This window comes from Bos taurus, chromosome 25 (assembly GCF_002263795.3).
Source record: "Bos taurus isolate L1 Dominette 01449 registration number 42190680 breed Hereford chromosome 25, ARS-UCD2.0, whole genome shotgun sequence".
Lineage (NCBI taxonomy): Eukaryota > Metazoa > Chordata > Mammalia > Artiodactyla > Bovidae > Bos > Bos taurus.
The window spans coordinates 2,999,814-3,021,703 of NC_037352.1; the positions used below are offsets into that span (position 1 = coordinate 2,999,814).

At 53.9% G+C, this 21,890-nt stretch overlaps 1 protein-coding gene across 2 annotated transcripts in view; it reads right to left on the minus strand.

The window, feature by feature from the left end:
• The window catches only part of TRAP1 (TNF receptor associated protein 1), a 49,165-nt gene that overhangs the window by 268 nt on the left and 27,007 nt on the right, over positions 1-21,890 (minus strand). The window contains exons 2-17 of one of the 2 annotated variants that reach the window (NM_001038675.2): positions 18,897-19,064; positions 18,049-18,131; positions 16,793-16,933; positions 13,691-13,762; positions 13,212-13,372; positions 12,751-12,860; positions 12,297-12,370; positions 11,462-11,617; positions 10,630-10,750; positions 10,142-10,211; positions 7,019-7,166; positions 5,405-5,590; positions 4,927-5,065; positions 4,240-4,325; positions 2,905-3,050; positions 158-230 (exon numbers count right to left, since the gene is read on the minus strand). In NM_001038675.2, the coding sequence (NP_001033764.1) occupies positions 158-230; positions 2,905-3,050; positions 4,240-4,325; positions 4,927-5,065; positions 5,405-5,590; positions 7,019-7,166; positions 10,142-10,211; positions 10,630-10,750; positions 11,462-11,617; positions 12,297-12,370; positions 12,751-12,860; positions 13,212-13,372; positions 13,691-13,762; positions 16,793-16,933; positions 18,049-18,131; positions 18,897-19,064 (1,934 nt within the window). Of the gene's footprint in view, positions 1-157; positions 231-2,904; positions 3,051-4,239; positions 4,326-4,926; positions 5,066-5,404; positions 5,591-7,018; positions 7,167-10,141; positions 10,212-10,629; positions 10,751-11,461; positions 11,618-12,296; positions 12,371-12,750; positions 12,861-13,211; positions 13,373-13,690; positions 13,763-16,792; positions 16,934-18,048; positions 18,132-18,560; positions 18,858-18,896; positions 19,065-21,890 lie in introns of those variants that run through there. The other variant, XM_024984824.2, reaches the window with a different exon arrangement.

Here is a 21,890-nt window from a genome sequence, read left to right on the forward strand (position 1 = left end):
CAGCACCTTGTCAGTGGGAGGGGGAGCAAGACCTGGGTCCAACCCAGGGACCTCAAATGCAAAGAGAAGAAGGGAAGAGAGTTGTTCTGTTTAAAACAGGGTTTTAAAGGAAACCTCAAAGCCTCAGCCTGCTCTTCACCCGCTCCAGCAGCCTCACCTGATCCACCAGCAGCTGGGCCAGGTCAGGCTCGCTGTCTCTCAGCTGACTGAGCTTCTTGATCAGAACGTGTCTGCAACACGGAAACCACACGTTAGCTCAGAGCTGGGGGTGCACACCGAGCACAAGGGCTTGTGATCTGGAGTGACTTTTCTGAAATGCTGGGGTTGTTAGAACATGCAATAACAAAAAGGGTAATAAAGAATAGTTCAGTGTCAGAAAAAAACCACAAAAACTTTATACCCAGAAAACCTGGCAAAAGTTTTGATACTAATATAAAAACTATATACTCCTGAGGTAAGGAAAGTCGAATTTAACATACAAAAAGACATATTCTTGGATAAGTGGACCACAGAAGTGAAACTTTCCTTAAATTATATTCTTATTCCTTAAAAAAAATCTACCAAATTCATAAAGAAAAGTAAACATGGAAGATCAGAAGAAATTGGAGGAGGAGGTCCCAATAATCAAGTAGTTTAGTTCTGGAAAATGAAATGGTAATAGTGCAAAGTGGACAGTGTATAAATGGTCAAATTCATACAGCAATTTTATTAATACCTGATAAGACACGATAACTGGGCAGCACCCAGGAAGCAAGTTTCCTCCTGTGTGATTCCTTGAACCAAGAACCAAAATAATCTCCAGACCAATCAAGGATTAAATGTAAAAACTAAAAGCAAAGTATAATACTAGAAAACAGGGAAGAAGTGTTTTATAATATTCAAAGGGGAAAGAAAGCCTTTCAGACTATATACAAACATAGAAGTCAGAAAGAAAAGACTCTTGGCTACATAAAAATTGAAATTTTTTCTGCAGAGGAAAAACTACAATAGGAAACATCAAAATTATAAGGTATAATCTTCATTTTTTGAATGGCAGAAAGGAAGGTGTTTGATAAAACTGAAAGCATTGGGGGAAGGTACCAAGGACAGCGGCAGTGTCCATGGTGCCCCGTCTGACACTCTGCGATTCCCTCCCTCCCAGCGCTGTTTACAGCAGCAAACATCTGCAAGGTGAGGACCCCACACTGGAGGTGTCCCACCACGAACTCCATATGGTTGAGAAGTCTAAAGACTCAAGAGCATATAAACAAATTTTAGAGCAAATGAGTTAAGAGTCTTCTGGCAATAGAAAATGAGCCCTCTGCACAGCTATCTTATAAAACCACATTTGTGCCAGAACTAGTTAAAGCCAGTGGGTATCCAGTCAGTGCCCATCTCTGCTGGGTCAGCACTGGGAGCCATGCACCCATTACGCAGGCCTGTATCACTTATGCCTACCTGCCAACCGGGGTGGCTGTGGAAAGGCCCTTGACATTTTGCGTGGCCAGCCATGAGCCAATTCAGATCTTCAACTTGGTAATCGTGTGGCTAGTAATTTGGCTCAGAAGCTGGAAAAGGCACCTTTCCCTACTCCCGAATAGTTTTAAGGAAATTAATGCTTAAAAAGGAGGAAAAATATGCTAAGGTGGTAAATTAAAAAATCAGACACATATTATATTAAAAAACAAAGCTCCCATAGCTTAAAGTCCAAAAGAAATATATCAATAGGGTAGTGACTCTGGTGGGAAACTATGGACTTTTTCTAACATTTTTGGTGGCTTAGGTACTTCATTTAAAAAATTACTGCTGCATACAAAGTTAAGTTTCCAAAACAAAAAATGCCTCCATATACAACAGCAACAGTTAGAAAATGAAATTTCAAAATACCAAATAAAAAAGACATCAAATAACTATAAAAAATATACAAGAATGCTAAAGAAGAAAATACTCATCTGAGAAGGCAGCACAGAGCAGCAGGAGTGGGGAGACTAAGCAGTTAACAGTCCAGGAAAGCTGACGTGTGCCCCTGCCCACCCCCGACACGGATCCCAGATAGGCTCCACGAACACGAAAGGCACATAGGGGAAGAAACGTGTCTGAAATAGAGATTTCCTAAGACCCCAGAAAGCAGCAGACAGGCATACATTTGATTATATTAAAATTAATTACATAAAGAATTTCTCTTTAGAAGATACCTTCAGACAGGTGAAAAGTAAGTGAAGATATTTGCAGCTGATGAAATATACAAAGAAGGTGTTTTTGAGAGAAAGCCAAGCCCAAGGCTCACTCGCAGGACCGGGTTCTGACGCTTTGCCCTCTGGAAGTCCTGGGCCTGGTCCAGCCCACCTGAGGACACAGCCCTTCCACGCCTAGGCACGTGCCCCGGAGACTCACCTGTGCCCCAGGTGGAGGACAGGCGTTCAGAGCAACCTGCTCCCAACAGCCTCTGAACAGAAACTACCCCAGGGTTTGTCAGAACAGTTACTGTGCCGAGCAGACTCATACCCGGAATGCGATTCAGCTATGAACACAAACCACAGTCACCCCGCCACGGGGTGGGCTTACAGGCTGACCGAAGAAAGTGAGGCTGCACAGGGGTCCCTTCACACGCCGCTCAGAAACAGAGAACTGAGCTTGTGTCTAACAATGCACAAGTACCCGAAGTCAGGACTGTGGCTCCCCCTGGGGGGCAGGACAATTCTAGTGGGAGGAAAACAGGAGCTTCTGGGTGCAGGCAAGGTCCAATTTTCTTAAATGTGAGTGTTTATAAATATTAACCATACTATCCATTAGCTCATGTACTTGTCTATGTATTATAAGTGAAAGAACACGGATTCATACAACTCAAAGAATACCTGGTAGGTCAGAAACGGGCACGCATGCTCCTCGATGGGCATCGAGGGACGCAGGCCCCAGCGGCCTCACCTGGGGTTGATCTCCAGCGTGGGCTGCAGCAGCTGTGCGCGCTCCTCCTGGGTCTTGGCCAGCTGGCGCATGCGCAGGAAGTGCCGGGCAGCTCCCATCTCCAGCACCGTGATCATAGCAGGGTGGGTGTCCAGCCGGAGAGTCACCTACAGGCACGGCCAGAGGTGAGGGGAGCCCTGGCAGGGTCTTGACAGATACGAGGCTTCCCCAGGTGACAAGCCAGGATAGTAGTGCACCTTCCTCCCTGTCTCCCCATCACCCTCTAAGGAGAGGAGGCCTGACTGTATGCTGCTTGGGAGCTTTCCTCATCTACACTCCAAAGCCGCCAAATTCTAACCTATCAATTAGCCTCCAGGGTCCATCATGCCTGGTGTTACCTCTATGTCCTACAGCGACCCTGTGTCTCCAGGCTCTGCCTCTCTTCCTTAATTCTGTCCTTCCAAGAGAGTGCTCTCACCGGCCCTGCCCTGCGGCTCCCTCTGGCCTTTATTTCATCAAATACACCTTCTCCCCTGCAGCCCTGCAGGCTACAGGCCTCCTGACTTAACACCAGAGACTCTGGGCCTGCTGGGCCCACAGCCTGCTGACCTGGGGAAGCACCGTGCCTGTTCCTTCATAGGAGACGGACAAGAATTCTGCCTCACTCGCAGGCCACCTTAAGTGAGCCGCTGCTGCAGAGCACGGACACGATACGTGCGCTGCGTAAAGAAGCCTCACTCCCTGCCCAGCGGCCCAGAGGCCCACTGCCGCCTCCCACAGGGCCCTGGGTCTGCCCTCCGCTCTCAGCCATCCGGACACCTGCCCTCCCTTGCGGCTGTGCCAGAACATGTCTCTCAGCCAGTGATACCTGTTCTCTGGTGACTTTCTTTCTCTTGCAGCTTTGAGCTGGACTGGTGCGTTCCTAGCTCATTAAAGCCCACCCAGACCCCCACTAAGAACCCAAGCAGGATGGTATGGTTAGCTCTTGTATCCTCAGCTACTGCAGTCCCTTTAGGCCTGGACCAGGCAGACCAACTGGGGAGCCCTCTTCTCTGCCCACCAGACCCTCAACTGCTCACCTTCCACTCTTGGTTCCATCTGCTCTACAAAGTGGAGGCAAAGCCGAGCTTGCTTGTCTCGCATCAGCAGCACCCCTGGGCACATGTGACTACACATGGCAGAGGGCACACGAGTGCAGGGGTGGCAGTGACATGCCTGGTCTCCACCTCACGCCATGGCTCCAACCACTGCTGGGAGAGCACCTGCCAGGCCAGCAGCCCAGGGACAGCAGGCTGGCCAGCTGTGTGGTCAGGGAGGGTCACGGCGGCTGGCTGGTGGCCCATTGCAGAGCCTCACCTTCACGTCGGTGATGCGGGACCCCAGCGCATTTCTCATCCAGGCCATCAGGTCCTCGGTCTCCTTCTCTGACAGGCAGTCTCCTGCTACAGGCAAGCACAAGGGTGAGCTCGGGCTGTCTGCATAACCCTCTCCCCGTGGGCTCCCTCCACTCTGCCAGCCACTGACCGGCCAACCACAGAAGCTACCAAAACGCTCTGCATCCAAAAGCAAGCGGACAAGGGGCCTCCCTGGTGGTCCAGTGGCTAAGACTCCACGCTCGCAATGCAGGGGGCCCGGGTTCAATCTCTGGTCAGGGAACCAGATCCCACATGCTGCAACTAGAAGTTCCCTGCATGCTGCCATGAAGACTGAAGGTCCTGGGTGCCACAACTAAGCAGCCAGTTGTGCAGCCAAATAAATATTAAAAAATAAAATACAGCTGATAAATTCATACCTCAGAAAGGATGCTTTTTGGGTGCCTGAGGCCCATATGCATATATTTTATTAGGGCCTTAAAACTCCTGATTCTCTTAGCTTGATCAGTCTTATGAAGACACATTGAAAAGAAAACCCCACACACACCCACCACTGCAGCACAGAAGAGGCCGTGAGGCCAACAGTGCCAGCTCCCCGGGCCCGCTCGGCCCCACCCTCCCCCAGGCCACCAGCTACACCTGAGCCCGGAGGGCAAGGAATCAGGCTGACCTGGGGCGCCATCCTCAAACTTCTCCTCCTTGTAGTGGTCGACGACAATGTCTGTTTCCACAGAGATCAGCTTCTTCTTGTCAAACTCACGCAGGTGGAGCAAGGTCAGCTCATCAAACTGCTCGTAGCAGAAGAGAACCTGTGCAGGCCGAGACGGCGTCATCAGGCGGGCAAGCCTCCGCCCAGGACAGAGCGGGGCTCCTGGGCCTCCTGGATGAAGTGAGTGGTTTAGAGACAGCTCTCAGCGAGCAGGAACGCGGAGGATGTTCACAGAGAGACCCTCGCATCACTTGCTAGAGAGGGGATCAGAAGGCGACCCAGGCCCGCCTCTGCCTGTGGACGGCTCACCGCGCAGCTCTCCCGGTCCCCGCACAGCCCGTCAGTTCCCAATGAGCATGCCCCTCCTTCAGGGCTCAGGGCCCCCGCCCTCTGACCTGGCCGGAGGGGAGAACAGGTGTGGGGCGCCCGGCTCACCGACCTCCGTGTTTTTCCGCTTCATGGCCTCGTAGTAGGGCGAGTGCTCCGCCAGGTGCCGGTTGGGGGCACACAGGTAGTAGATGTTGCGGGTGCCGGCCTGCATGCGGCTGGCGTAGTCCGAGAGGCTGGTCAGCTGCCCAGCAGGCAGTGCTGACGACTCGTACCGCAGCAGCTTCGCGATGTCCTCCTGCAGACGGCAGAGGCCGGGTCACTGGAGTTCCGGGTCCCGGCTCTGGAAGCCTCCAGACTGAGGGGCACAGACCTCAGGGCCTCCAGTAAGGGAGGACGGCTCTGGCTGGCCTGGTGACCCACTGCATCTGCAGCCGAGGCAGCTGCTGCAGGAGCCCAGCCTGGGGTGGCACACTGGGCTGACCCGGGGTCTGGGGGACCTGGGACTCCAGTGCAGGCCCCTGGGCCCCCCCACTGGCCATTCCAGCTTGCCCAGGGCCTCGCTGAGTGGGCCTTTCTGGGTGAGCTGTGTGCATGGTCCCAGGAGTGGCCAGGCCCTGTCTGTGACAGAGCCGCTGTTAGACCCAGCAGCCTCCCTCTGTCCCGAATCACAGACCTTCTCTCGCGGAGCAGGGCACGGGAGTGTGAAGTCCACGCTCTCCAGCCCTCCTCACAGCAGTGTGTGAACCAAAGTAGGTGTGTGACTTGGACAACGGACCCTGGAAGGAGGGGTGTGTCTGTCTCTGCTTGGCTGAGACCTGTACGTGACCACGGGTGGAGTCATCAATGAGGACGGAGGACCAGCAACAGGCTAGGGCCTGGTCGTGCCCTGATGATAAACCCTGCCGCATCTACACCACCGCCTCATCTGACAAACCACGGTGCCCAAAGGGCACAGTTCAGACGAGGGTGATGTGGCGCGGATGCAAGGGGAGCAGACAGGGATCTGGGAGCCCACCCGGCAAGCCAGGCTCTAGGTGCAGAGGCTCAGTTCATGCTCTGGTGCTCGATACAGATCCTAACAAACACGAGACACCAATAAAGGGCTTAGACAAGCCTCTGGCCCCACCTGGGTGCTGCTCCCATGGACACAGAGGGTGCATGTGGAGCCCAAGCAGGCGGTGCCTGAGCTGTTGGACAATGTGGGTAAGAAGGGCTCGGGGGGTGTGCAGGTTGGCAGCCTGGGCACTCGGCCCCTGTCCCACCCTCCCCGGCCTGCAGAAGCACCCGAGACCCCTGAGGTGGTCAGTCACTCTCCTTTGTATTACAACTTAAAAGTGGCCCCAAAATGTTTATGGAACAATCTTACTGTTTTTAAGTAATTATGCAGTTAACTGACCCCTGGCCCGTGTTGAAGGACTTCTGCCCCATCACATGAGCTGCCCTCCCCACCCATGAACCAGGCACCTGGCCTGTCCCTGCTTCTGTGACCTCAAGTCCCCCAGGCCCTTGTGGGAGGAGACGGCGCACACCTCCACCCCTCTGGCCATAGGCAGGGGCCCTGGAGGAGCCGGGCCTGCCGGGACCACCTGTGGGGTCCAGAGGCCTAACCCCTGGAAGTGTGGCTGGCCATCCTCACGTCCCAGGAAGCTCAGGTGTCTGCTCTTCAGCGGTGTCCTCCATAGTCCAAGGCTGCCCAGAGGAAGGCCCGAGACCCAGACCCTACCTTGACCTCCTGCTCAGCTGTGGTCACGATTCCCTCTCTCACAAACAAGCCGTAATCTTCAAAAAACCTGGCATATTTCTCAGCATCTTTTTTACTCTGGTCAGTGAAGAATTTTATCAGCCTCTGCTGCAGAACGCCCTGGAGTTTTCTACAGAACAGAAAAGCATTTATTACAAGAAAGCAACTTTCACAGAATACCATCAAACAGCAGGACATGAGCCACCTAATAATCAGAGGAGTGAAGACATCCCAGAAAGGAAGGGCGACCTGTCGTTGACTCCAGTAAAGGAGACAGGCGCCCCCTAGAGGCAGGAACCCCTAGGGCTTACCTTGTGGTTCAGCTGGTAAAGATTTATGGACCAGGATTTTCACCACAGCACATAAAACACAATTATGAACAAGCTTGTGTTCAACAGGAAAGAACAGGTTGAAATGAATGATGGAAAACTACACGCCATTAAAAATTACACCCTCTAACATGATTCTTAATGACATGAAAAAGTGCCTGAGTTGAAAGAAAAACCAGAAAGATCCCAGTATGGATAAATTACAGAGTACACATATATACTAAGTATGCAAAAAACTACTTGTTGTACTTTGTATTTTTCATAATTATGATCCATGCTTGTATATTTTAATTTTGGTTTATACTGTATAGAGGCTTCCTTGGTGGCTCAGATGGTAAAGAATCTGCCTGTAGTGCAAAGACTTGAGTTTGATCCCTGGGTTGGGAAGATCCCCTGGAGAAGGGAATAGCTACCCACTCCAGTATTCTTGCCCGGAGAATCCCATGGACTGAGGAGCCTGGCGGGCTGCAGTCCTTGGGGCTGCAAAGAGTCAGACATGACTGAGCACTAACACTTTCACTTTTCACCCTGGACATACTATACGTGCACTACAGTTTTACAAAATTGGTATTTTTTGCATCAGGATATTTACCAGAACGTTACATAAAGGCATAAAATTTTGAACAACTCTTTTAGTGGGATTAGGGGGTGTTTTTACTTCCTTAATATTCTGCCTTGGGACTTCCTTGGTGGTGCAGTGGCTGGGGACCACCGTGCAGTGCAGGGACACAGGCTTGGTCCCTGGTCAGGGAGCTGGGCCCCTGCACGGCACGGGGCGGCTGAGCCTGAGCCGCAACTACTGAGCCCATGTGCTGCGCCAGAGGACCCTGTGCGCCACAGCCACAACCTGAAAAGGAAGAGATGTTTAAGAAGTATTCTGCGTCTCCTTTAAAAAGGTAAAATTACCATCTGTTTTTCAGGGTAGGGAAACAATAACATTTAATGTTCATTTCAGCTTTTCCTCTTTTTATTCTCATCCTGAAAAACTCGGTCCATCAGCCACAGGGCAGAACGGGACAGGGCAGTGCCTGCGTCTGGTGGGGGGAGCCACAGCAGCTTAGATGGGACGAAGAGGTGTCCGTGCAGGGCAAGGGTTGGGGAAGCCTGGCGTGCGGTGTCAGAGCCCAAGGACCCCAGAAGAGGGCAGAGGCTGGGGACAGCGGGTGGCCCACAGTGTGGCATCAGGGCCTAAGTCAGTGAGGGAGCTGGGGAGCTGGGGGAGGGCGGGCTTGTTTCAGGGAGAGGGCCAGAGAGGTAACACTCTGGGGATAATCAGGCAGATTCCGCACCGTTGGGAGCAGATGGGAAGGTGGAAGACAAAGCACAACGGGGACGGGGCAAAGGAGTCAGCCTGGGCGAGCTCCCGCTAAGCCTGGGACAGTAGCAGACCATAACTCCTGAGTAAAATGGAAATCAAATCACGTAAATAAGTTGTAAAAATATTACAAAAAGTGTATGTATAAGAAATGAACCCACAGCTACAAAATACCATTCCCACATATCATTACTAATTACAGAGAGAAAAAAGGAATTTCACCTGCAAAGGCTGGCAGACACCCCCTTAGTCAAGTGTCAGCACCAGTGAGGGGACAGCTCCCGTCTCGGCCCACCTGACAGGACGCACACGGCCCCACTGCACCCGAGCACGCAGGGCATCAAGACCCATCCCAGGGCCACCCGGGAGATCACGGGGACCTCAGACGCACACAGGTCTTGAGAGTCAGGGAATGACTGGACCTCAGCCAGCCTCCAGGCCAGAGAAACGCCACAGCTGAAGGCATGCATGACCCTGGACGGGACCCTCTCGCTGCAGAGGACACAATAGGCGTGCGGTGCGGGCGGTCTGTGGAGATGTGGCAGGTCCGCCCCGCTGCATGTGTCCTCTAGAAGTGCACCCAAGATGCGGGGCCAGTGGGCATGCGGCAGACAGCTGACTTTCCCAGGGCTTAGGGAAAATGGATTCTGTGTCACACTTCTTGTAAAGAATTTCACTTAAGGCTGACTCTGTTGGTAAAGATGACAACCCAGCCCTGGAAAACCACAAGCAGTGACCGAATGGCTGGACATGGCCACGCCTGCAGCCTTGGTCCTGCCAGTGTCTGGGTCAGCCCAGCTCCGGCTGTGGGGGACAGAGCACGTGGCTGCAGTCAGAAGACGTGGGCTCAAATCCAGGCTCACTCCCTGGTGGCAGTGACCTCCCTGTGACTCGGTTTCCACAACTGTGACATGGAGACCTAGTGGGTCCCACCCCCGAGGAGACAGGGGCTGCACCCAGGAGGGGCTCGGGACAGTCCGGGGGAGAATAAACGCTCAGCAGACCGAAGCTGTGGCCACCATTAGGACAGGAGACAAGAAGGACAGCCACCCCTGCCCATGTGGATTCCAAGAGCGACGTCTCCAGGCGGGTCCCAGGCCCAGCTCTTGCTTCCTTTCCACCATTAGTGACCTTCTGGACTGAGGTCAGACGTCCTGGCTCTGGGCCTGTCCTCCACCTCGTCTGTCCAGGACAGCCTCTGGAGCCTCCCTGCCGCGGCCGCCCTGGGGCCGGGGCCGGGGCTCGGCTGAGAGAGGGACACGTGGCAGCAGGAGCGCTTCTGCACGTCGGTCCCCAAAACCCTCATGGAAACCGAAGGGAACCACGAGGCAGAGCACAGGTAAACTGCATGTGCCCCTGCCACAGCTCCGTGGGCACCTGTGCTCCAGGCTGGGCAGCTTCGAGCCCACCTCTGGTGGCAGAGGCAGGCCTGCCCAGGCAGTGCCACATCCGCTGACTCACCTGATGAGCGCGCTCTCCTGCAGCAGCTCCCGGCTGAGGTTCAGGGGGATGTCCTCGCTGTCCACCACACCTGAGACGTGGCCACGTGTGGGTAAGAGCAGCGGACACTCGGGGGCTTCCCTGCCCAACCCCTCATCCCAGAATTCACCCACGCTGTGTCCAGGTCATGACCTGGGTCACAGGGTCGGAAGAAAAGCAGGCAAGGCCAGCAAGCCTCTGCCGGGACAGTTTCTACAATTTCAGCATCTGCTGGACTCTCTGAAAGCCACCTCCTAGATTTTTTGCTCAAAATCATAAAACTGTCATGGATCAGTCAACCGAACCCAGTGTCTGGAGGCGGGGAGCTCGAGAAGAGGCCCCGAGCTATGAGGATGCGGCTCCCCCACCGACACCCCCCATCCCCTGAGCTCAGCACAGGTGAGCCTTCCCAGGAGGAGCTGCTCCCAGGGCTGCAGGGCCTCAGCCACACTCTGGGCACAGATACGAACCCCGGACGAAGCGCAGCCACGTGGGCAGGATGTTGGTGGCCTTGGTCTGGATGAGGACCTTGCGGCTGTACAGCGACACGCTGGAGCCCAGCTCCCGGCTCACGTCAAACATGGATGGTTTCTGGAGGCAAAGCAAGGGCAGTGTCAGGAGGAGCAGGCCCTGCAGAGGCGGAGTGCCACAGTCAGGGGCCCTTCCTGAGGCCGTCTAGGCCAGGAGATTTGGGGTGTATGTGTGGTGCCCGGAGAGGCTGGCCCCGACACCAAGGCTCTGGGCCAGGCAGGGCCTCTCTGGGCAGCTGCCGCCCTCCCCATAAACACGATGACTGGTCTGACCCTCTGAACAGAACCTAACCTGCTGGGGCCAGGGGTTGGCAAACTAGAGCCCACAGGCCAGATCAACCGTTCATGCAGCTTAGAACAGTTCTTCCATTTTTAAATGGTAGGAAAAAAGCAAAAAAGAGTACCTTATGACATGTGAAAAGTAAGAGAAATTCAAGTTCCCATGTCTTGGGACATGCTTCTGGAACCCAGCCCCACGCGCCTGTCTCAGTGTGGCCCATGTGCCCTGGCACTGAACTCGGCAGTGGAGCGCGTGCTGGCGCAGGGCCCGCGACGGCCAGAGGGTCACCTCTGCCGAGCCTGCTCCTGACCAGGACTGCAGTCTGCACACAGCCCTGTGGGGATCTGCTTAAGCGGGGACCCAGGGCTCTGCTTTCCTGACAGGTCCTGGGGATGCACGTGCATGCTCAGCAGAGAGAAATGGGCTCCAGGCTCAAAGCCAGGAAGGCTGGGTTCAACCCGAGCGCGGGCCGGGGCGGGTGGGGGTGCGCACCGCGTCCGGCACATAGAAGATGCTGCGGATGCTGAGCGGCGCGTCCGTCCTGTAGTGCAGGGTGTAGCGTGGCCTGTCGTGGGCCTGCGCAACGTAGCGGTAGAACTCCTCGTGCTGCCCCTCGCCCACGTCCTTGGGGTCCATCATCCAGATCGCCTGGAAACGGAGGAACAGGGATGTTGTTTCAGACACACCTTCCCAACAATGTGTGGGCAGAGCTCGCGGTGCCCAGTGCTGGACAGACAGATGGACACACACATGGCTCTGGAACCAGTGCCCTGTCCCCAGCAGTATCAGGAAGAGCAAGCGGGAGGCAAAACCTGGATGAGGCCGCACATGACCAGCACCAACCGCCGGGAGGTGAGAGGCTCAGGGAAGGCAACTGAGCCGGAAAGGCAGAGAGCGCCAAGGCGCTCCCACCAGCTTGAGCCCTGAAAACACGGTAAGACGCCAGACGCAGAAGGCCACGTGATTTCTGATTCCATTTCTATGAAACGTCCAGAATAAGCAACCAGGAAGCGGACAGTGGTTACTGGGGGCTCAGGGAAGGGGCTGGTGATGCTGGGGGTCTCTTTCTGAGGGGGGCAGGGGTGACCTTTTCTAGAACTGACGGTGCTGAGGGCAGAGTGACTGAACACAGCCAGGAGCGCGGGGCGTGCGCTGTGAAGGTGACTCCTGGCGCACATGGACCTGCACCCACAGGTCTCGCCGCCCTTCCCGCCCAGAACATCCCATGCTGGGGCTCGGCCAGCTACCCCAGGCCCATCTGCCTGGCCAGCCCAACAGGCAGCAGCTCAGCTCCACGGCGGCCAAGCCCGCACGCAGCAGGCCTCACCTGCAGAGTGTTCATGCGCCTTCCGTTCAGGTACAAAGGGAAGCTGACAAAGTTGCTGTACTTTGTCACCACATCTGGAAGACACAGAAACAACGAATACCAGAAGCTTCTAGACACGAAAGCTCTGGGAAGCCTCGTCCCTGCCCTGCCCCACGGGGAGTAGAACTTGCTCCAGAACCGGGTCAGGGGGCCCAGGCCACCGTGAGACATGCACACCTCTTGGCAGCCCAATGAGGGTTTCATGGGGTACCGTGACCCCTGGAAGGCGCTGGGCACGTTCAGTAGCATCAGTGAGACCTGGACAGCGGGGAGTACCCAGCACTGCGCCCACTCTGGTTGTCCGGAGCCTGGACTCAGGCCGGGCGGGTGGTCAGTGACACCACACAGCAGTGGGACGAAGATGCGACCCTGAGCCCCCACCAAGCTTGTCCCGGCAGCCTAGGCTCACGCTCACCTCGAACCCGGGCCTCGCTGGCGAACTCTCTGCTGTCGGCCTTGAGGTGGATGATGATTTTCGTCCCAGTTCTAACTCCCGAGGCTTCGGCAACTTCAAACACCCCAGAGCTAAGAGGGGAAGGGGAGGTGAGTCCATCCGTCAGCGCTGACAAGGCCCGTGTGGCCCCGGGACTCGAACAGAAAGGGAGCCAGAGCCTCGCCACTTCTGAACCCAGCTGTGACCCCCTCCCCCGGCGACAGTGGTGCTGGGGTTGGGGTGTGGGGCTCCTGCTCATGAGCACAACCTCTGGGCCTCAAGTTCCCTGTGGTGGCCGGCGAGCGCCAGACCCCGGGAGACCCCCTCCTGTGAGGCCTCCACGTTCCGGAGTCCCACTCTGCATGGCGGGTGACAGTTGCCTTGGTGGCTCCAGGGCCTGGGGGACACTCTATGCGTGACATGGGACCCATTCACTCACTCACCCATCTGAAAGCCACCGGTACCCAAGGCTGCCTGCATCCACCGAGCGAGAATAGACCTCGACTCTGTCGGCCACCATGAAGGCTGAGTAGAAGCCCACACCGAACTGGCCGATGATCTTGCTGCCAGCCTCCGCCTGGTTCTGCAGCGCATCCAGAAAGGCCTGTAGGGTGAGGCCGGTCAGAGGGGCGTGTCACGCGGGAATGGACTGGCTTTGAACTTGGGGTCAGCCAGTTTCTAGCTGTGGGCAAAGTACCCACTCCAGCCGGTCCATCCAGCAAATAACAAACTACCTCTGAGGGCCCCATGATGACGCAGGGAAATCCTGGACAGAGGGCCCCCAGTGGCACAAACGCGCTGGAGGACAGTCCTCTGAAGCTGGCATCCAGCACGTCTGGGACCAGCCCTGATCGGAGCTGCCCTTAGGATGCTTGACCTGAGGGGAGCGGTGGTAGCACCCTAGGGAAGGTGGGGGCCTCACCTTTGACCCGGACCTGGCGATGGTTCCCAGGTTGGACACCAGCTCCTCCCGGCTCATCCCGACGCCGGTGTCCTAGGAGACAGACAGGCTGAACACCAGGGCGTGTGTGCGGAGCGCCAGGCACAAGCGCACAAGACGGACCTGCTCATGGCCCGTGACATCACAACAGGGTTGTCAGGAAAGGCAGATTCCAGTCACACCAGCCAGGCCTTACTGGGGAAACCTCACCAGAGGACAGACTAACTTAGATACAGGGACAAAAGCGAGTCCAGGAAGAGCTTCACAGCGTCACACGATTTGTGACAAAGGTTCCAAGACAAATCACTGCAGACGGGAAGAACAAACGGTGCCGAAACAAGCAGCAGCCACAGGCGGAGCAGCGCCCAGCCCATCTCCCTTACGCAGACACCATGTGATCAGAGGGCTGAGTGTAAGAGCCAAGGCTGCGAAACTTCTAAAAGAAAAGACAGGAGGAAATCGTTTATCTCTCTGGAACAGGTAGAGACTTCTTCAGTAGGTCACCAAAAGCATGAAACATAAAAGTGATAAACTGCATTTCACTAAGAACTTATGCTTTTCAAAAGCCATTACCTAAGAAAATAAAAAGGCAAGTCACCGACTAGGGAAAAATATTTGCAAAGTGTATCGGATATAGGACTTGAATCTAGAATATACAAAGAACTTACAATGCAATAAAATGACAAACAACCTGATTAAAAATGAGCAAAAATCTGAAAGGCATTTCACAAAGAAGATTCATGTGAATGACAAGCACCTTTAACCATTAGGGAAGTGAAGTTAAGTGAAGTAGCTCAGTCGTGTCCGACTCTGTGCAACTCCATGGACTATACCTGCCAGGCTCCTCATCCATGGGATTCTCCAGGCAAGAACACTGGAGGGGGTTGCCATTTCCTTCTCCAGGGGATCTTCCTGACCCAGGGATCGAATCAGGGTCTCCCACATTGCAGGCAGACGCTTTAACCTCTGAGCCACCAGGGTCCCCAACCATTAGGGAATGGCTCACTAAAATGCTCGCTCACTAAAATGGCTGAAATTAAAGACCAACAATGACGAGCATGTCAAGGACGTGCTGCCAGGAGGAACGCAAATGGGACACCTGCTTTTGGCAACGCTTGGCAGTTTCTTCTAAAGTTAAACAGACACTTTCCTTACAACCCAGCAGTCCTATTCCAAGGTATTTACCCAAAAGAAATGAAAACATGTGTCCACACAAAGACTGAAATATTCATGGCAGCTCGATCCCTATCATCTCCAGTGCTCACTGGAGAAGCTGGTGAAGAGACTGGTGAAGCTGTGATGCCTTCATACAGCAGAACACTTCTCAGTAACAGAAAGGAATAAACTACTGATCTGTCTGACCGCGTGGAGAACTCTCAAAACCACTGTGACAAGTGAAAAGTCAAACTCAAGAGACCACCTCCTGTGTAACTGTGTTTATGTGAGACCATAGAAAATAGAAAACCACAGCCGCAGAAAGCAGGCCAGTGCTGATGAGGGCTAGGAAGGCTGGGGAATGCTGGGTGACGACCCCAGTGATATGGTGGGCCCACGACTGTGTTAGCCTAAACTCCCTGAACACGTGAACCTGGGGGACCTGATCGTACATAAACATACTTCAATAAAGCTTCTTAAAACAGCAGCAGCGGCCGGCAAGAAAGGCACACACGCACAGAGCAGAGAGGAGCAGACAGAAGATCACAAACCAGCGGCTGTTCTGAGCGGCGGAGCCAGGCCTGCTGGGAAGGGGCCCACAGGGGTGGACGCCCCCCAGAGACGTGGGCAGCAGGGCCTAGAGCAGCTACCTCGGGAACGTGATGGCCCTCAGGGCCACCGCCTGATAAACCCCACTTCTGCCTTTCTAACTTTATGACCTTAAACTGTAATAGCACCAAAAGTATTGCTGTGTCTACAGTAAGACTGTTAATCCAAACAGCTGTGATTAAAATACAGTACCAGAGAACATACAAGAACATGCAATAAAAGTACGGTCAAAAATGTGAAGAGCACAGCTGACCCTTGAACAGCAGCAGCTGGATGCAGAACTGTGGGTACAGAGGAACCACAGAGGAAGACTCACAAACGTGGAGGAACCAGGTATTCAGAGGACAGACTATACGTTCTGTGTGGATCTTAGACTGTGAGGAGGGCCTCCCCTCTCAACCCAAGTGTTGTTCAAGGGTCACCTTACATAAAAAATACTATTTGGTTTAAAAATCTGTTAAGGGAATTCCTTGGTGGTCCAGTGGTTAGGACTCCACGGTCCCAATGCTGAGAGCCTGGGTTCAATCCCAGGGGAAGTAAGATCCCACAAGCCACGCAGAGTGGTCAAAAAAACTTTTTTAACCTGTTTGGATATATAGACAAACCCTATTAGACATATACTGAAATGTTAACAGTACTTATCTTTGAATGATGGGGCTCCTCTTCAAAGAGGGAACCCTCTTACACTGTTGATGGGAATGTAAATTGGTGCAGCCACTATGAAAAACAGTATGAAGGCTCCTCACAAAACTAAAAACAGGGTTCCCACATGATCCAGCAATCCCACTCCTGGGCATATATCCAGATACAACTCCAATTCACGAAGATACACACACCCCATGCTTACAGCAGCACTGTTCACAATAGTCAAGACCTGGAAATAAGCTAAATGTCCATCGATGGATGGATGGAAAAGATGTGGCGTGTGTGTCACACACACGATGGAGTGTGACTCAGCCAGAAAGAAGAATGAAACAATGCCATCTGTAGCAACACGGATGGACTGAGAGATTAGAGAAGGACGATTATCTTATAATATCACCAAGATGTGACTAAGACAAGACACAAATCTATGAAACAGTAACAGAATCAGACATAGGGAACAGACTTGCAGCTACCACAGGACAGGGCAGGTGGAGAAGGGAAGGACTGGGCGTTTGGGGTGAGCAGATGCAAACAGGAATATATAGGAGCAAACACCAAGGGCCTACTGTATACAGCACAGGGAACTATATTCAGTTCAAGGTGGTCAGCAGACCGCTGGGAGCCTAGAGACGTGACGGACAGGCAGCCCGTCTCCCGGCCCATCAGGGGAGGCACCTGGATTGTGATGGTGCCTCTGTCGGCGTCGGTCTGCAGGTGAATCTCCATGTCTGGCAGCGCTTGGCCTTCAGACACCAGCTTATGACGCAGCTTTTCCAAGGCGTCGCTCGCGTTGGAGATGAGCTCACGAATGAACACCTATGTAAATGGAGATGAGACCTGTCTGTTAGCAGCCTCTGCAGCAGTGTTACCGGCTGGGGGGAAGCGTTTAGCCAGATAAAGACTTCCCACCGTCCTCAAAGCCAGTTTCCCCAGAGCCCCCCGCAGGATGACTGGAGGTGGATCATGTTCCCCTGGCCCAGCTTTCTGTCACCTCTGACTCTACTGTTGCTTCCTCAGCATCAGCCTGGAGCTAGGAGTCTGTTACTGCCAACTTCAAGGGCCCGTAAGATGACTTCTTTCTCAACTCTTGCCCAGGGATGTCAAAATATCCTCAAAACATATTTTCTCTTCTCCGGGAAGGGCTCACCAGCTTCACTTAATCTAGTGGGTTGCCACAAACCAGACCTCCCACGTTCAGGAGAAAAGGGGGCCAGAGGCCCCACGACCGACCCGGGTGTGCACAGCTCTTCTCCTCTGAGAAAGCTCCACTCACAGTCAGACGCAGCACATGGGAGGGCTGACCTGGCCCCAAGAGAAGAAGCGGGATGTCACAGGGCCACCTGGGGATGGAGTTCAGCAGGACAAGACCTGGACATACTTCCTAGAAGGTCCTTTCATTTTGGAAAGCTGTGCTTTACCCCTCTCAAATTCTCTGCATTTTAGCAACAACCAGCGTGGAACAATGGTTCACCACGGCCTGTCAGCCTGGAGCAGCTTTGTCTCCTCACAAAGGCCCCGGGCGCTCCTTGCTGCTCTGCTCCACACAGGGGGGTCTTCTTCCTTCAGCCCCACAGACCGTGGCTGGTGAGGCCAGGTGACGAGGGAGGTGAATCCGGGGTCCAGAGCCCATGGGCAATACCCCAGAAATGGACCTCAGCAGGGCCCCACACCAACACCTGAGACTTTTGAATTAACAGCAAAATGCATTACTTCCCAGGTTCATTGTGGCTCAAAGAATTACCTGGATATATCTGTCCATAAACCCCAATGGATTTTAGTAAGAATACTCTCATTGGTAGCCGAGATCAGTACCTGTCCAAATTTAATGCCTTCTCACTGCTAATCCACTAGCTGGCATTTCCCCAGGACAGCACAGAAACAGTCTTGCGAACAGAACCAGCCAGCGCTGGGAGTGATTAGCAGGCACGCACCTCTTTTTCTGAGTATAGGGAACGGGCAACAATGTCTAGGAGCTTCTTCGTCTCAGCTTGGAACTCGTGTTTGGTAGCAGAACCTAGTAACGAACCACAGACACAACCAGGAAAGTTAACGTCTTTTTTCACAGGAGAACATGCTTTGCGACATTCAAAAAAATCTTTAAGATAAGGAGTTTTAAACATTTTTCAAAACAGTGAACAAAAGAAGAAAAAAAAAACCAAAAAACCCAAGCATCTGGGCTCAGACAAAAGAGCAGATCAAGGGTTCCCTTTCCCCGAGAAGCGCGGACAAGCCCACACCCACCCTCCTCCCCGGAGCCTGCAGTCCTCAGGTCACACTGCTTGGAAAAGCTGTCGACCTGCCTCCACAACCAGACCTCGGATTCGATTCTTGAATGCGGTGGTTTCCAGATTAATCATTTAGAAAGCAAAGGAGAAAAACTCACTCCTCTTAACCCAAGCATTAAGTACTCTGTTGCTGTCTCATCTGAAAGCCAGAAACGGACCCGCGGCAGGACCGGCTCCGGAGCCTGCCCTCCACACGTCCCAGGAGTGCTGAGCTTCCGTCAGCTTGGTGATCATTAGCAGATGTGCAGGCGCCTACGCCAACTCCCGGTGACCATCAGAGGGCGCCAGACGCGCCAGGATGGAAGTCAGAAGCGCCAGGGAAGCCGGAAACGCAGGAGGCATTGTTTTGGGGACCCCTCCCTCCAACCAAGCCCTTCCTTCGTCTGAAGTGAGTGCGTGGTTCCCTCAAGCACTGCTTCTGCCTCAGTACCCCCTCGGGAGGCAGCAGACTCCGGGGCCCCGGGCCGCACGCCCCACCCTGCGCCACGCCTCACCCTGCACAGCCTCCAAGCTGCTGATGACCGAGTGCAGGGGCCCCGCCTCCGCCTGGTCCTCAGCAGCCTGGGAGCTGAACGGCCGTCCCACGTGGAAGCTCGAGGCCAGGCTTCGCGGGGGACCCCAGGACTGAGCTGGGGGCCTCCAGGGACACAGAACTGGTTTCCCTGAAAAGACAAACATGAGGAAGAATGAGAGTTAACAGGACATCAGGACAGAATACCCTGATTTGTTCACACCAAAGCAGGCTCCAGAGACCAGTGTCACCCTGGAGAAATCCGAAGTGACAAGCACTGCGCATCTAGCCAGTAGTCAGTGGGTAGTTTTGCCAACACCGCCCCACACGTGGCAAATACCAAGAACACAGAAAACTCGGGGCAGAACAGCAGGAATGGGGAGGTACCTTCTGACCCCACTTCCCACGTGCGCCCCCGATTTGGTGCATAAACCCACCAAACTCACATGTGTCTTCATGCTCACATCCCCTCCCAGAGCCAGAAATAATGACAGGCCAGCCTTCCTTACTGTGTAACTAACATGGAAAAAGGAGAAAAAATACTCCCTAAGAGGGAGTCAGATTTTTAGATGTGCATGTTCCAAAACTGTCCTGTCGTCTTCCAAAGAATCTTCATTGAGTCCTCTCCTGTCCACCAGAGTCTTTTAAATTAGTGTATTTACAGTCTGCAAACCAGGGCATGATCTCCTCTGCCTCATAACTAGGAATGGGATTCAGTGTCTCTCCAGTTACTTTTCAGTAACTTCCTGTTCAGCACAGTGGACCAAGGAACCACTGCGCGGGGAGAAGGAAAACCCGCCAACATGACACTGCAGCCCCGGCCCGGCGTGGCTGCCGGACACCACAGAAACACACAGCCCCTCCACCCAATGGGCAGGATGCAGCCAGTCCTCACCAGCACCCTGAAGACACTGGCCGGGGGCCGGCGCTGTGAGGAAGGGGCTCGCTGCCCGGCACTCTCAAGGCTCCGAACAGAGGACACTCCGTGTCAAAGTCTAGGCCACGACAAGCTGCAGCTGCCTGTTACACACTCCGCACATGTGGCAGTCAGGAAGGAATGATTTAGAAGTAACTCGGCTTTCAAAATCAACGTTATCAGCTTCCACATTCCTACAAGGTGTAAATATCTGCCTTCTCTTTAAGCTTATTTTTGGATTTACAGATAACACACTTTAGCCTTTACCTCTATGAGGAATATCTTTAAAACCACCCTAACTTAGAAAATAGTTTCCAGATAGTCTGAATATTTCATTCTCTGGCCTAGCTGCATTGTTCACATCATCCATACCTGTTCCCCCTAAAAAACTGGGGTATTTCTTCTGGAATTAAGTGGCATTTGGTTACAGCATTCAAGTCTGCACCAGCCCAGGCAGGGTTGCTGGGGTCCCTGTGGTTCCAGATGGTGCTGACGCAGGACGTACGACGCCAGCAGACTGTGTGACCCCACACTGCCTCCCCTCCCAGGGACAGCGCTCCTGGCTCCCCACAAAAGCTGGGGACCCTCTGCTTTAAAGTGAGAGGACTTCAGGCTGAAATCAGTGATGGATGCGAGACCGGACTGGGCCTCAGGATGCAGTCTGGACTCAGTTCTCCGTGGAGCATCGCCCTCCACGTACAAGCGCTTGGACCACTGGAATTGGGAGTGATGGGAGACCCCCGGAGGAAGACGGGAGGCAGCCCTGGAAGCACAGACTGGTTGTGTTCCTGACGCTTCCACATAAGTCCGAGGACACTGAAAGTATTTTAGAGATTCTTACATCGAACAACCGCTCCCTGTTCGGGGGCCTCAGGAAAGGGGGGAGGGAGAGAGAGAGAGAGAGAGAAGACAGTGTAAAGGACAGTGTGTGTGTGTGTGTGTGTGTGTGTGTGTGTGTCTGTGTGTGTGTGTGTGTCTGTGTAAAGGTCTGTGTGTGTGTGTGTGTATAAAGGACAGTGTGTGTCTGTGTGTGTATGCGTGTGTATGTGTGTATCTGTGTAAAGGACAGTGTGTGTGTAAACGGCTGTGTGTCTGTGTGTATGTGTGTGTCTGTGAAAAGGACAGTGTGTGTGTGTCTGTGTGTGTCTTGTGTCTGTGTGTGTCTGTGTAAAGGACAGTGTGTGTGTGTGTGTGTGTAAACAGCTGTGTGTGTGTCTGTATGTGTGTGTCTGTGAAAAGGACAGTGTGTGTGTGTCTGTGTGTGTCTTGTGTCTGTGTGTGTCTGTGTAAAGGACAGTGTGTGTGTGTGTGTGTAAACAGCTGTGTGTGTGTCTGTATGTGTGTGTCTGTGAAAAGGACAGTGTGTGTGTGTGTCTGTGTGTGTCTTGTGTCTGTGTGTGTCTGTGTAAAGGACAGTGTGTGTGTGTGTGTGTGTGTGTGTGTGTAAACGGCTGTGTCTGTGTGTCTGTATGTGTGTGTCTGTGAAAAGGACAGTGTGTGTGTGTGTCTGTTTGTGTGTGTGTAAATGACTGTGTGTGTGTGTGTGTGTGTGTGTGCGCGCGTGCCCCAGGGCACCCTCTTCCAGCAGGGGCTTGCGGGTGCGCTGGCCCTGGCCCGGCCTCCCCAGCCCCCGCCGCCCTCCCCGGCGCCCAGGGCCCTTGGCCTTCCTGGTGGTCCCCTGCCTGCACACTGTTCCATGCAACCCGTCCCGTCTCTTAAACTCAACACCTTCATCTGACACCAACTCCATCTCGATATTTCCAATTTCAGGGGAATCATTCCTGAACACAACCCCACCAACTCCATGGGCCTCAGGCTGGCCTTCCAGGCCCTCCACCAAGCAGCAGCCCAGACCTCCAGGGCGCACCCTTTCCTCCCGGCCCGCAGGCCTGCAGCCGCCCACCTTGGGGAAGGAGCCCTGACGGCAGCCCTGCCCCGCTTCCTGTCCTCAAAGGACCTGCTCAAAGGACCCTCGGTCCTTTTCTCATCATCTGCCTCTTGGTCCTGTCAGGAAAGAACAGGTCACATTCCCTCACACCCAGTTGTAAGCCATCTTTACCC